This window comes from Carlito syrichta, unplaced genomic scaffold (assembly GCF_000164805.1).
Source record: "Carlito syrichta isolate Samal-C Ts95f unplaced genomic scaffold, Tarsius_syrichta-2.0.1 Scaffold311498, whole genome shotgun sequence".
NCBI lineage: Eukaryota > Metazoa > Chordata > Mammalia > Primates > Tarsiidae > Carlito > Carlito syrichta.
In genome coordinates this window covers 206,101-219,129 of record NW_007255594.1, presented here as the reverse complement: position 1 = coordinate 219,129, position 13,029 = coordinate 206,101, and the positions used below count along the sequence as shown (strand labels likewise).

The 13,029-nt window shown below is 56.6% G+C and overlaps 1 protein-coding gene across 2 annotated transcripts in view; it reads left to right on the top strand.

The window, feature by feature from the left end:
- The first annotated feature begins 1,200 nt into the window (after nucleotides 1-1,200).
- TEAD4 (TEA domain transcription factor 4) overlaps nucleotides 1,201-13,029 on the top strand; it is a 40,055-nt gene continuing 28,226 nt past the window's right edge. The window contains exon 1 of one of the 2 annotated variants that reach the window (XM_021717914.1): nucleotides 1,201-1,459. In XM_021717914.1, the coding sequence (XP_021573589.1) occupies nucleotides 1,453-1,459 (7 nt within the window). In that variant the 5' untranslated portion in view covers nucleotides 1,201-1,452. The remainder of the gene's footprint in view (nucleotides 1,460-13,029) is intronic. The other variant, XM_021717915.1, reaches the window with a different exon arrangement.

The following is a 13,029-nucleotide window of genomic DNA, read 5'->3' as shown; positions in this document are numbered from 1 at the left end:
CCTGCTTCGACCTCCCAAAGTGCTAGGGTTACCAGAGTGAGCTACTGTGCGTGGCCATTTTAGTCATTTTTAAGTGTCGAGTTCAGTAGCATTAAGTATATTTACATTGTTGTGCAACAGATCTCCAGAACTTTTTCATCTTCCAAAATTGAAACCCTGTACCCATTAAATAACAAGTCTCCAGTGTTTCTTCCCGTCAGCCCTGGTAACCACCTTCCTACTTTCTGTCTCTGGGAAGTTGACAATTTTAGGTACCTCATAAATGGAACTGTAAAACAGTGGGGTTCTTTTCGTGTGTGACTGGCTTGTTTCAGTGAGCGTAGTGTCTTCAAGATTCATCTATGTGGTAGCACGTGGTGGAATTGCCTTCCTTCTTAACGCTGACAGTCCCTTGTATCTACCACGTTTCGTTTATTCATCCATTCGTGGATCCTTGGACAGTTTCTACCTTTTGGCTATTATGAAGGGTGCTGCCGTGGACATGGCTGTGCAAAGATCTCTTTGAGATCCTGCTTTTAATATATTGTTTTTTTGAGTCAGAGTCTCGCTCTGTCACCCAGGCTGGAGTGCAGGGCCACGCTCCCGGCCACTGCAGCCTCGACCTGCTGGGCTCAGGCCATCCTTCCGCCTCAGCTTTCCAAGAAGCTGGAACTACAGGCGTGTGTCATCACACCTAGCTCATTTTTTTTTTTTTTTAGTTGGGGTCTCACTCCGTCGCCCAGACTGGAGTGCAGTGGCCGCTTCCGGCCACCGCAGCCTCCCTTGCTGGGCTCCGGCGATCCTTCCGCCTCAGCCTTCCGAGTAGCTGGAACTACAGGCGTGTGCTACCACGCCCGGCTAGTACTGTTTTCCATAGTCTGTGCCATCGTACATTCCCACCGGCTGTACATGCTCCTTGCCCGCCACCGATTGCATGTTGAGCCTCCCCCTCGTGTCCTTGTCACCTGCTTCTTAGCTCTTGTCTGGGATCCTAGAACCTCACCCCCAGAGTGCCTCGGCTGCCGTGCTTGCTTGACGGGTGGGAAGCTGAGGTCTCCAGAGGGGACATGGCCCGTCAAGACCCCGGGCCGAATTCTCAAGTCCTTTCCCTGCACACTCTGTCCCCTGGGCAACAGGTGCGGCTCGGGCGCTTCCTGGGTGCCCCGTCCCGTGGCCCACACAGTCCTTCCACCTCTCACCTGGGCCCTGGTTTCTGCCCCCGCAGGTCCGTCGGGCGCTCCTCCAAGCGGAGCCTTGGAGGGCAAGGCCGGCACCATTACCTCCAACGAGTGGAGCTCTCCCAACTCCCCTGAGGGGAGCAGCGTCTCTGGGGGCAGTCAGGCACTGGACAAGCCCATTGACAACGATGCGGAGGGCGTGTGGAGCCCGGACATTGAGCAGAGCTTCCAGGAGGCCCTGGCTATCTACCCGCCCTGCGGCCGGCGCAAGATCATCTTGTCGGACGAGGGCAAGATGTATGGTAAGGAGCCGTCGGGCCGGGGCAGCGACCCTTGAGCATGGGATCCAGCCCTGGAAAGGAAGCCGAGGCCCAGGGGGCTCTGCACGGCGGCCTTGGGGCTCCCTCCAGGTCATGGAGGAGGCGACCTCTTGGGGCTTCTTCCGGGTAGACAGTGCTTTCGTCCATTCTGGGTTTCCAAGGGATGGGGACATCTGAGGAGGAGGCTTTTTCTTTCTTACTTTCTTTTTTTGTTTTTTGAGTTGGAGTCTCACTCTGTCGTCCAGGCTGGAGTGCAGTGGCACGCTCACGGCCACCGCAGCCTTCAACTGCTGGGCTCCGGCGATCCTGCTGCCTCAGCCTTCCGAGTAGCTGGAACCACAGGGGTGCACCACCATGCCCGGCTAATTTTTGATTTATGGTAGAAATGAGGTCTTGCCAAGTTGCCCAGGCTGGTCTCGACTCCTGGGCTCAGGCAATCCTCTTGCCTTGGCCTCCCAAAGTGCTGGGATGACAGGTGTGAGCCACCACGCCCGGCAAGGAGGAGGCTTTGATTGAGTGGGGGGAGTTGAGCCCTGGTGGGTAGAGGCCGCGGCAGGGGGGAGCTTGGAAAAGGGGGCTCTGGCTGGGGTAGCGCGTCGCCCCAGAGCAGATGAGGCGGCCCCACAGACGGTCCCCAGGCAGGTGCCTGGTCGCCAGGCTGCCCACCTTGGCTATGAAGCGTGCTTCTCTTTCATTCATTCGTGCAGCTTTCGTGCTGAGCCTTTTTTGTGCCTGGGGAGGGTGGGGCAGGTCTGGTCCCTGCGTATCCTGTGGTGGGGACGGTGAGGTCACAGGTAGCTGTCCTGTGAGGCAGACTGGCTGGAGGGTGAGTGTCGGAGACCTCCCCCAGGGCTCCCTCTAGCTGAGCGGGACCGGAAGCAGCTCAACCTTCGTGGCTGGCGAGGGTGCGGGACATGCCGAAAGGCCGATTGGTGGCCACGTGAGAAGGACCGAGCCGTCGGCGTGGGGCCGTGTTGACTTCTGGATGGAGTGGGGTGCATTTGGCAAAGCCAAGCAACAATAAAAATTGAGCCGCTGATGGAAGGCTCAGGCCAGGTTTTTTCTCCTGCTGGGAAGGCCCCCAGGTCTTGAAACGGGTCCTGGGGCAGGAGCAGAGTCCTGGGGAGGTCTCTGGCCTGCTGACGTCAGCGGCGACAGAGGGTGCCTACCTTGGCCTCCAGCACGATGCGGCTGGGACAGCACCCCCCCACCCCTGCGTGGGTTTCCATTTGTGTTCCTCTCTTGCCCACCCACCCTGTGTCCTGCCCTGCACAGGTGCTTAGTTGGATGGCGTAGGGGAAGGCACCTGGGAGCTGACTGTTGATTTCCCAGGACCGCCATACATCGACTCAGACTGGGAGGCTTAAAACAGCAGAAGTTTCTTCTCCCACAGTCAGGAGGCCACAGGTCCAAGCTCAAGGTGTCGGCAGTGGTGGTTCCTTCAGGAGTCTGGGAGGGAGAATGCTGTACCTCCTGCCAGTCTGAGCGTCTGGGGTTGCTGGTAATCCTCGGTGCTCCGTGGCATAAAGCCCTTTCAGTTCAGTCTCTGACTCTGTGATTACGTGGCTGGCTTTCCTGTGTGTGTCTCTGTGTGTCCTCATCTCTTTTTTTTTTGTTGTTGAGACAGTGTCTAGATATGTTACCCAGGCTGGCCTGGAGCTCCTGGGCTTAAGAAGTCCCCCTGCCTCGGTCTCCCGTGTAGCTGGAACTATAAGCACGTGCGACCACCCCTGGCCAATTCATCTAATTTTTTTGTAGAGGTGGGATCTTGCTATGTTTCCTAGGTTGATCTTGAACTCCTGGACTCAAGCAATCCTCCTGTCTTGGGCTTCCAAAGCTCTGGGATTTCAGGATTGAGCCACCATGCCTCTACTGCCTTGTTCTTTGTTTCGTTTTGTTTTGTTTTGTTGAGTAAGTCTCACTCTGTCACCCAGGCTGGAGGACAGTGGCACGCTCCCAGCTACTGCAGCCTCGACCTGCTGGGCTCAGGCGATTCTTCTCCCTCAGCCTTCCAAGTAACAGGAACTACAGGCACACGCCACCACACCCGGCTAATTTTTTTGATTTATTGTAGAGATGAGGTGTTGGGTGCTTTACATGGGTTGTCCCCGCTTAGCCAGTGAGGACACAGCCCCTGGGGCCCGAGGCTCTCTGCTCTGCTTTGGTGGAGGCTGGGATGAGTACGGATTGGCAGTCTAGGTGTGAAGTGGCGTGCAGAACAGGGCGAGCAGCTTGGCTGGACAGCTGCCCCGCCCAGGGTCCCTGTGGGCAGCTGTGGTGTGTGCGTCCCGGACACTACAGGATACGTGTGAGTGCTTTAAAGGGACAGATGACAACCGTAAGTGCGCAAGAGGCGCTCACACAGGGCAAGGGCTGAGGGTGTCTGAGGGCCCTGTAGAGACCCTAGAATTTGGAAGAACCAACAGACATCTGTTTTTTTGAGCATCACTGTGGACTGGGGGCTTGGGCTGCTTTGCTTGCCTGTTGGTTTGGAAGGATTCTTGTGTGTGGAGTAAAATATATATAACTTCTTTGTTTTGAGTCGGAGTCTCAGTGTCGCCCAGCCTGGAGTGCAGTGCCACGCTCCTGGCCACTGCAACCTCGACCTGCTGGGCTCCGGCGATCCTTCCGCCTCAGCCTTCCAAGTAGTTGGAACTACAGGCGTGCGCTACCACGCCCGGCTATTTTTTGGTTTATTGTAGAGACGAGGTCTCGCCAAGTTGCCCGGGTGGGTCTCAAATCCACGGGCTCAGGCAATCCACTCGCCTCGGCCTCCCAAAGTGCTGGGATTACAGGTTTGAGCCACCGTGTCCAGGTATAACATGAAATTTATACCGTTCTAACCGTAATAGATTTTAGGTTTGTAATTTAATGGCGTTAAGTGCGTTCACATCGTTGTACAGCCATCACTACCATCTGTCTCCAGACATTTTTCATCACCCTGTACATATTACACATTAAACAACAATTCTTTCTTCTCACCGTCCTCCCCAGCCCCCGACGACCACTGTTCTACCTTTTGTGCCTGTGAACTTGCTGCTCCAGGTACTTCATTTAAGTGGAATCATGCAGTGTTTGTCCTGGGGTGTCTGGCTTATTTTACTTGGCACAGTATTTTCACGGTTCATCCATGATGCAGTCTGTGCCAGAATTTCCTTCCTGACTGGTCATGGTGGCTCAGCCTGTAATCTCAGCACTTTGGGAGGCTGAAGCAAGAGGATTGACTGAGCCCGGGGTTTCGAGACCATCCTGGGCAACTTGGAGAGACCTCGCCTCTACAATAAATCACAAAAACTAGCTGGGCGTGGCGGCATGTGTCTGTAGTTCCAACTACTTGGAAGGCTGAGGGGGAAGGATCGCCTGAGCCCGGCAGGTTGAGGCTGCGGTGGTCGGGAGCATGCCACTACACTCCAGCCTGGCGACAAGAGTGGGACTCAAAAAAAAAAAGAATTTCCTTCCTTTTTAAGGCTGAGTAGTATTCCTTTGTTAGTGTAGACCCGTTTTGTTTATCATTCATTTATTGGTAGGCATTTGGATGGACGCTGAGTTTTATTTAGTTGTTTCCGGTGGGTGTTTTTATCCCCACTTCACATATAAAGATACTGGGGATTAAGCGACTATATCTGTGGTCACCCGACCACGTGATCAGGCCAGGCTCGGGGATGCTGATCTCTGGCAGGCCTTGGGCCGGGGTTCTGTGGTAGGGGGGAGCCACTGAGGGGCAGAAGCAGCCTGAAACGGCACTTGGCAAACCGTCCTGGCCACTTGAGTGTTCTCAGATGCTGCTTCTCCATCTCTTGTGCTGAGAGGGGAAGGGGCAGGGGAGGGGTAAAGGGGGGCAGAAGCCAGGATCCTCTTCGCTGTGCTTCATAATACTCCAGATTTCCCAGTGGTCCTGGACACTCATGATCCCTCCTGTCCTTTCATTTTTTTTTTTTTTTTTTGAGAGTCAGAGTCTCACTCTGTCACCCAGGCTGGAGTGCAGTGGCATGCTCTCGGCCACCGCACCCTCGACCTGCTGGCCTCAAGCAATCCTTCTGCCATAGCCTCCCAAGTAGCTGGAACTACAGGCACGTGCCACCACGGCCCAGCTGATTTTTTGATTTATTGTAGATATGAGGTCTCACCATGTTGCTCAGGCTGGCCTTGAACCCGCCGACTCAGGCAATCCTCTCGTCACAGCCTCCCAAAGTGTTGGGATTAGAGGCGTGAGTCACCACACCCTGCCTCTTCCTCTCTTCAAGGAGGGAGAGTTCAAATCTCTGCTTGCAGATGCAGACATGGAAGCCCAGAAAACCCCAGAGTCTCCCAAGTGGGAATGCAGAGCAGGGCTAGCACAGGTCTCCCCCTCCCCAGGTGGCCTGGTTCATCTCCGTCTCCCGCCCTGGCTCCAGGTGGGCAGGGCTCTGGCAGGACCCTGGAGGCGCTGCTGCAGCGTCTCATGGCTCACCCAGCCCCCACAGCACCTGTCCTGCGTGGGAATAGGTCCTGCGGGGATCCAGACACCGGCTCAGCCCCGCTCTTCTTACCAGTGCCGGGGGCTGAGCCACGGCAGGGCCCTGTGGGGCGTTGATGGAGGGCTGTCTGCAGGGCTGACCGGTCCAGCTGGGAGGTATAGATAGCTCTGAGCTCATCCCCGGCGTGTGGGCTGGGCACTCAGGGAGCCGGGGCAGGGTGGTTCAGACCTCAGCTCACTCCAGCCGCCGCCTCCTGTCTTCCCCCCTTCCCATGCTCTGTGTCCCCCAGCCTCATTCTGAGCCTCCGCCGGCTTCCGGCATCCCCAAGGGCCCCGGCCTGTATTCTCCCGGACTTTCCGGCATCCGGAGGCCATAAGGAGTTTTCCAAGAAGGCCTGCCTGGTGGGGCACAGGGCGGGGTTGAGAGCGGGTAGGCGGGACAGTGTGCGGAGAGGAAGCTTCTAGACCTGGGTTCCCGGCCTCAGCTCTTTGAGGACAGGGATGAGGCCCGCTTGGAGCCCAGGCCACGGCACACTCAGAGCAGGCCACACTGAACAGGGCCAGGCAGACATGCAGATGACACGCAAAGCAACGCGACAGATTAGCACCTGCTATTTCTGAGCAGAGACTCCCACGCTTGTTGGCTCGGGCCGCCTCCCTGAGCACCTCTCACCCCCTGGGCCGGCTCCCGGGCCCTGGTGTAGCCTTCTCCTGCTCACGGCCGCTTTCATTTCTGCCCTGTCACGGTGTGACCCTTGCCCTGGTACTGCCAGCACTGGCCAAGCTAACCTCCTAGGGCCAGGCTTGCCGCCGGCCCCTCTGCAGGTGGTGGGACTGACTCCTGGCTCCTCCCAGCTCGGCACTGGCCCTGGGTGGGCGCGCTCTCTCCCTCCTGCCCGCTGGAGGGGCTCACTGGCCTCTGGGCCTTCCTTTGCACCCGTGCCCTCCTGTCACCCCGTGCCTCTCACCTTCCTGGGAGTCGTGTGTGAACTTCCTGAGTCTTTCTGCCTCTCCTGTCCCGTGTCCCAGGCGAGCCACCTTGCAACACACAGTCAGTTCTCGCTACGTGTCCATCACCCTGAACCAGGCCTGGCCGAGGGCTGCGTGGTCTCCACGACTTCCTGGTCTAATGGGAGAGGCAGGATGCACTTCTTGGTTTTTTTTGTTTGTTTGTTTGGGTTTTTTTTGAGGCGGAGTCTCACTCTGTCGCCCAGATTGGAGTGCAGTGGCCGCTCCCGGCCACTGCAGCCTCCAACTGCTGGGCTCCGCCGAGCCTTCCGCCTCATCTTTCCGAGTAGCTGGAACTACAGGCACGCAACAGAGAATACCACGCCCGGCTCATTTTGATTTATTGTAGAGATGAGGTCTGGCCAAGTTGCCCAGGCAGGTCTCGAACCCTCGGGCTCAGGCAGTCCACTCACCTCAGCCTCCCAAAGCGCGGGATTACAGGCTGAGCCACCGAGCCTGGCTTTGGGGACACTTCTTTGGAAAGTGAGCCACCCAGGCAGACACGGATGCTGTTGACAGCCAGTAAACCGGAGGCTAGGTTATTTTGGAAGTTTTCCTAAGGCAGTCGAGCTGAGCTGGGTAGAGGGAGTGAGTGTTATCTTCGTCTGTGAAACCGGGTAGTTTATAAAGAAAGAGTTTATTTTTTACAGCTCTGGAGGCTGGGAAGTCCCGGATCAAAGGGTCACGTCTGGTGAGGCCTTGCTGGGGGACCGTCGGAAGAGTCACACGCAGGCATCACACAGCGAGGGGGCCTGGTGCGCTCATGGGCTAGTCAGGTCCGTCTTCTTTCCTGACAAAGCCACCTGTCCCGTCAGTTCCACACCTGTGATAACCCACCAACCCATGAAGAGATGAATCCATTGATGACCCAGTTGCTTCTAAAAGGCCCCACCTCTCAATACTGCCACCCTGGGGATTAAATTTCAGCACATACTGTGAAGCGGACAAACATTCAAGCCCTAGCAGGGTTCCGGGGAAGCGGGAAGAGAGAGTGTGAGCACTGGTGTGAGGCGAGACTTGGTGTGGTTGACTGTGGGGACCGTGGTGGAAGATCTGGGCACAGCACTGTCATTACAGACTTTGTGAGGGTTGAAGAGACCCCCTCCATCTGTGGCTCATGGGAGGCAGAATCGGGGCCGGGTGTGGTGGCTCTCGCCGGTAATCCCAACACTTTGGGAGGCCAAGGTGGGAGGATTGCTTGAGCGCAGGAGTTCGACGCCCGCCTGCGTAACATAGTGAGTTAGACTTTGTCTCTACAAAAAAATTTTAAAATTAGCCAGGCATAGTGGCGCAGGCCTGTAGTCCCAGCTACTTTGGAGGCTGAGGCCGGAGGATCACTTGAGCCCTGGGAATCGAGGCCGTGGTGAGCCACGATCATGCTGCTGCATGCTGCTCCAGCCAGGATAACAGATAAGATCCCAGCTCAAAAAAAAAAAAAAAGATCGGAATTGGGACCGGAGCAGGCCGGGGCTCTTCTCATCGGGTGATGGACCGAGGTCAGGCAGCCTCGTCTGAGTGCCATGCCTGCTCTCCCACTGTGCCCGTGCCTGGTATTCTCTGTTGCTCTTTGCTCAGTCACCCTGTGGGTTTCCAGCCCCTTCCATGCTCCCCTGATGGCCTCCAACCCTGGCTTCAGGCTTCTGGAGACCTGCTGATGTGAGCCGGGGTTCAGATCTGCTCCCTCCAAGCAACTTGACCTTTCTGAGCTTTGCTTTTCCCACTTGTAAAATGAGGATAAAGGTGCTTTGTTGGGCGTTGTTTTGATTTTATTTATTTTATTTTTAGATAATATACATTACCCCAGAGTAACCGTTTCAACCATTCTTATGTGTGCAGTTTGGTGGCACTAAGTGCATTCACACTATGGGCTGCTGTTACCACTGTTCATTTTCAGAACTCTTTTTTTTTTTTTGAGTTGGATTCTCACTCTGTCATCCAGGCTGGAGTGCAGTGGTATGCTTCTGGCCACCACAGCCTCGACCTGCTGGGCTCAGGTGATCCTTCCACCTCAGCCTTCCAAATAGCCAGAACTACAGATGCACACTACCCTGCCCAGGTAGTTTTTGATTTATTGTAGAAATGAGGTCTCTCCAACTTGTCCGGGTGGGTCTCGAACCCACGGGCTCAGGCAATCCACTCGCCTCGGCCTCCCAAAGTGCTGGAGTTACAGGCTGAGCCAATGAGCCCAGCCTTTTTTTTTTTTTTTTGAGTTGAAATCTCACTCTGTCACCCAGGCTAGAGTGCAGTGGCACACTCATGGCCACCCCAGCGTCGACTTGCTGGGTTCCGGCATCCCTTCTGCCTCAGCCTTCCTAGTGGCCGGAACTGCAGGCGCACGCTACCACACCCGGCTAATTTTCGATTTATTGTAGAGACAAGACCTCGCCAAGTTGCCCAGGCTGGTCTCGAACCTGCGGCCTCAGGCGATCCTCCCAAAGTGCTGGGATGACAGGCTGAGCCACCGAGCCCGGCCTTCAGAACTCTTTCATCACCCCAAACAGAACACTCAGCACCTATGAAACAATAACCCTCCACCCCCTCCCCAGCACCCAGTTACCTCTGTTCTAATCTCTGTCTCTGTGGGTTTGCCTGCTCTCTGGACCGCGTGTTAGTAGAGTCATAGAACATTTGTTCTCTTGTGTCTGGCTTATGTCACTTGGCATGAGGTTCTCAGGGCTTCTCCATGTTACTCCCTGTGTCAGAATTCCCCTCCTTTTTAAGGCTGAGCGGTATTCTGTGTAGATACCGCATTCTGTTTATTTATTCATCCATGGGTGGATGAATGGACATGGGGCCATTTCCCCCTTTGACTCTGGTGGCCGATAACTGCTCTGAGTGTGGGCGTACAAAGCTCTGTGTGAGCCCCGGCTCCCAGAGCCCGTGGGTGCACGCCTGGGAGTGGACTCGCTGGCTCGTGGGGCCGTTGTGCGCTGAAGTTTTTGAGGAGCTGCCAAACTATTTTCCACAGCGATTGCATCACTTTACATTCCCACCCCCAGTGCACAAGGGTTCCGGTGTCTCCACATCCTCGCCAACGCGCACCTTCCATTTTTGATTGTGGCCGTCCTAGTGGACAGGGAGGCACATCTCGTGGTTTGGGTTTGCATTTCCCTCGACTCTCCATGGCTTATTGGAATAAGATGCTGCCTCCTAGTGTAGCAGTGGGGGTGAGAGCACATAGTAGGTGCTCATACGCCGCACAGGGCTGTGGCATAAGTTCCTTGCCCTCAGGGAGCTCACAGCTTAGTGAGAGAGCCCGACCAGGATGGAAAGAGAGCCACAGACCCCTCCACCGCCACCACCACTGCCACCATCACCGGGTGTGGATGCAGGAAAGGGCGCGCCCACTTGGGCGGGGTTCAGGGCAGGCGTCTTGGGGCTTCTTGGGACCGTGGCCTTGAAGCCTGGCTAAGATTTCACCAGAAGCCTCAGAGCCCTCCAGGGACAATGGTGGGAACAGCTCGGGTGTCAGGCCCAAAGGCTGCCTTCTCAGGCTTCAGCCAGAAGTTCCTTCTCCACAAATAGCCTCCTCCAGCCCCAGGTGTTTATGGCTGCACTTGATCCCTGGATGGAGAGGCTCCCCAACCCCTCCAGGCCGTGGGGGAGGACGGGCCCAGTCTCCTCTCCCTGGTCTGCTTGCAGGGTCACTGCCTGCAGCTGCGGGACCCCGCATGAGTCCATACCCTCTTGGGTTGGGAGGCCTCTGGCCTCAGATCCTCTGCCCTTTTCAGTTTTGAAAGCTCCTAACTTCATTACGGCAGTTTAACAGTAATAGCTGACTTTGCAGGTCCTCTGCTAAGCAGCGGGTGCTGTGTGACCGAGGCAGCCCGTGGGCTGCATCTGGGGTTAGGAGGAGGTGGCGGAGATTTGCAGGGACCCTGCTTGGGGAATGCCTCAGCCTGCGTCTAGGCCTCAGCTCCCCTCTGTCCATGGGCAGTGTTAACCCCCCCTTGGGGTGGGGCGTGGGTGGGAGCGGGGGTGTTGGGCACATGTGCTCTGGCAGGTGGGCCCACCATCTGGCGGGGCGTCCTTCCCAGCCCCACCCAGGCCTGCTCTGGGGTTGGCCGAGGCCACCTGCCACATTGCAATGCCAGCCGCTCTCCTTCCCCAGCCTGTGATCTTGGCCACTGGAGGGAGAGGGCAGAGCTAAGGCGAGGTCACAGCCCCCTCGCCCGCCTTCCACCTCCCCTGTCCGGCCTGCGAGGCTCTTGCTTCCCAGCTGCCTGTGGCTGGCCGTCCCTGTGGTTCCAGCTTCTCCTCTGGGTCCACACTCCCTACTTCCGTTCCTGCCCGGGACTCTGCGAGCCTCCTGGTGGTGCCTTCATCCTGGGCCCATTGGCTTTTGCCAGCTCTGGGTAGCACTCTTTTTTTTTGGAGTTGCAGTCTCACTCTGTCGCCCATATTGGAGTGCAGTGACATGCTCCCGGCCACTGAAGCCTTGACCTGCTGGGCTCTGGCAATCCTTCCGCCTCAGCCTTCCGAGTAGCCAGAACTACAGGCGCACGTTACCACGCCCAGCTAATTTTTGATTTATTGCAGAGACGAGGTCTTGCCAAGTTCCCCGGACGGGTCTTGGATCCGCGTGCTCAGGCAATCCACTCGCCTCAGCCTCCCAAAGTGCTGGGATGACAGGCTGAGCCCTGGGCCCGGCCTGGGTACCCTCTTAACGAGAGCGTGAGAACGGGGGGCAGGCTCTTTGGTCCAAATAGTCGAGTCTCCCTCCTGGACCTGGGTCAGGGTGAGGGGCAGTCAGACATCCCCAAGGACTTAACTTCATGAAGAGACCCAGGAAACTCGGGGATCGATCCCAGGGGAAGGAGCAGACTGGACCCAAGTGGCTGGAACCACAGCCCAACCAGGGGAGAGCATCCCTGGGGAGCACTGCCATGGTTTAGTCAGGAAGCACTGGGTGTGGTTGTCATGGTATCTGGGATGCTGACAAACCCCTGCCAGTGAATACACCATTTCCCCTCTCTGGGCTTGGGTTTCTTCTTCCTCAGCCTCCACAGGACCTCTGGGGTTGCCTGGTCTGACCCTGCATCTAGGAGGGTGACCGCTAACCCCACATACAGTAGGAGTAATAATCCCTTGCGCCTAAAGTTTGCGGAGGGGGCCTCTGGAACCAACTGTGTGGGTCTTAATCTCGGCCACTTGCTGACCCTGAGCAGGTTTTTTTTTGTCTTAATTCAGAGTCTCATTCTGTTGCCCAGGCTGGAGTGCAGTGGCACCCTCACGGCACCGGCACCTCGACCTGCTGGGCTCAGGCGATCCTTCTATCTTAGCCTTCCAAGTAGCTGGAACCACAGGCGTGCACCACCATGCCCGGCTAATTTTTTGATTTGTTGTAGAGACAAGGTCTCGCCGAGTTGCCCAAGCTGGTCTTGAACCCCTGGACTCAGGCAATTCTCTTGTCTCAGCCTCCCAAAGTGTTGGGATTATAGGTGTGAGCTGCCACGCCCGGCTAACCCTGAGCAAATTTCTAAACCTCGCCAGGTCTCGGTTTCCTTGTGTGCAGCATGGGTGCTGGTACCAGCCTCAGCTGCTGGGGACCAAAAGGATGGGTGCAGGTGGAGCTGTGACAGCACACACACCTACACTCCCACAGACACGTGTAGAGATAAGGCGCAGTGTCCGGCGCGTCTCAGTGTTCAGTGTGGTTGATGTTACCGCGGGAGTGAAAGCAGCGACAGCGATCCTGCTGTGTGTGAAGCCCGGATTAGACCCCAGCTGACCTGGAGGCAGTGGAATGACCGGGTTGACGTCTGGAGCACCCCTGAGGGCAAGAAAGAAGCTGCTTGATTCCCCTTGGCCTAGCACACCCCCTGAAACCCAGCGATTCACCCCTGTCCGGGGGATTTCTCTCCTACTGGCATCTCCCCTGACAGGCAGAACAAGACTGCGGGGTCTGCAATGAGTTGCCAAGAGAGAGGAGGATGACAGCCAGGGAAAAAAGCACAACTTTCAAAAATACAGGGCGCAGCCGGGCTCGGTGGCTCAGCCTATAATCCCGCGCTTTGGGAGGCTGAGGTGAGTAGATTACCTGAACCCGCAGGTTCGAGACTCACCTGGGCAACTTGGCGAGACCTCA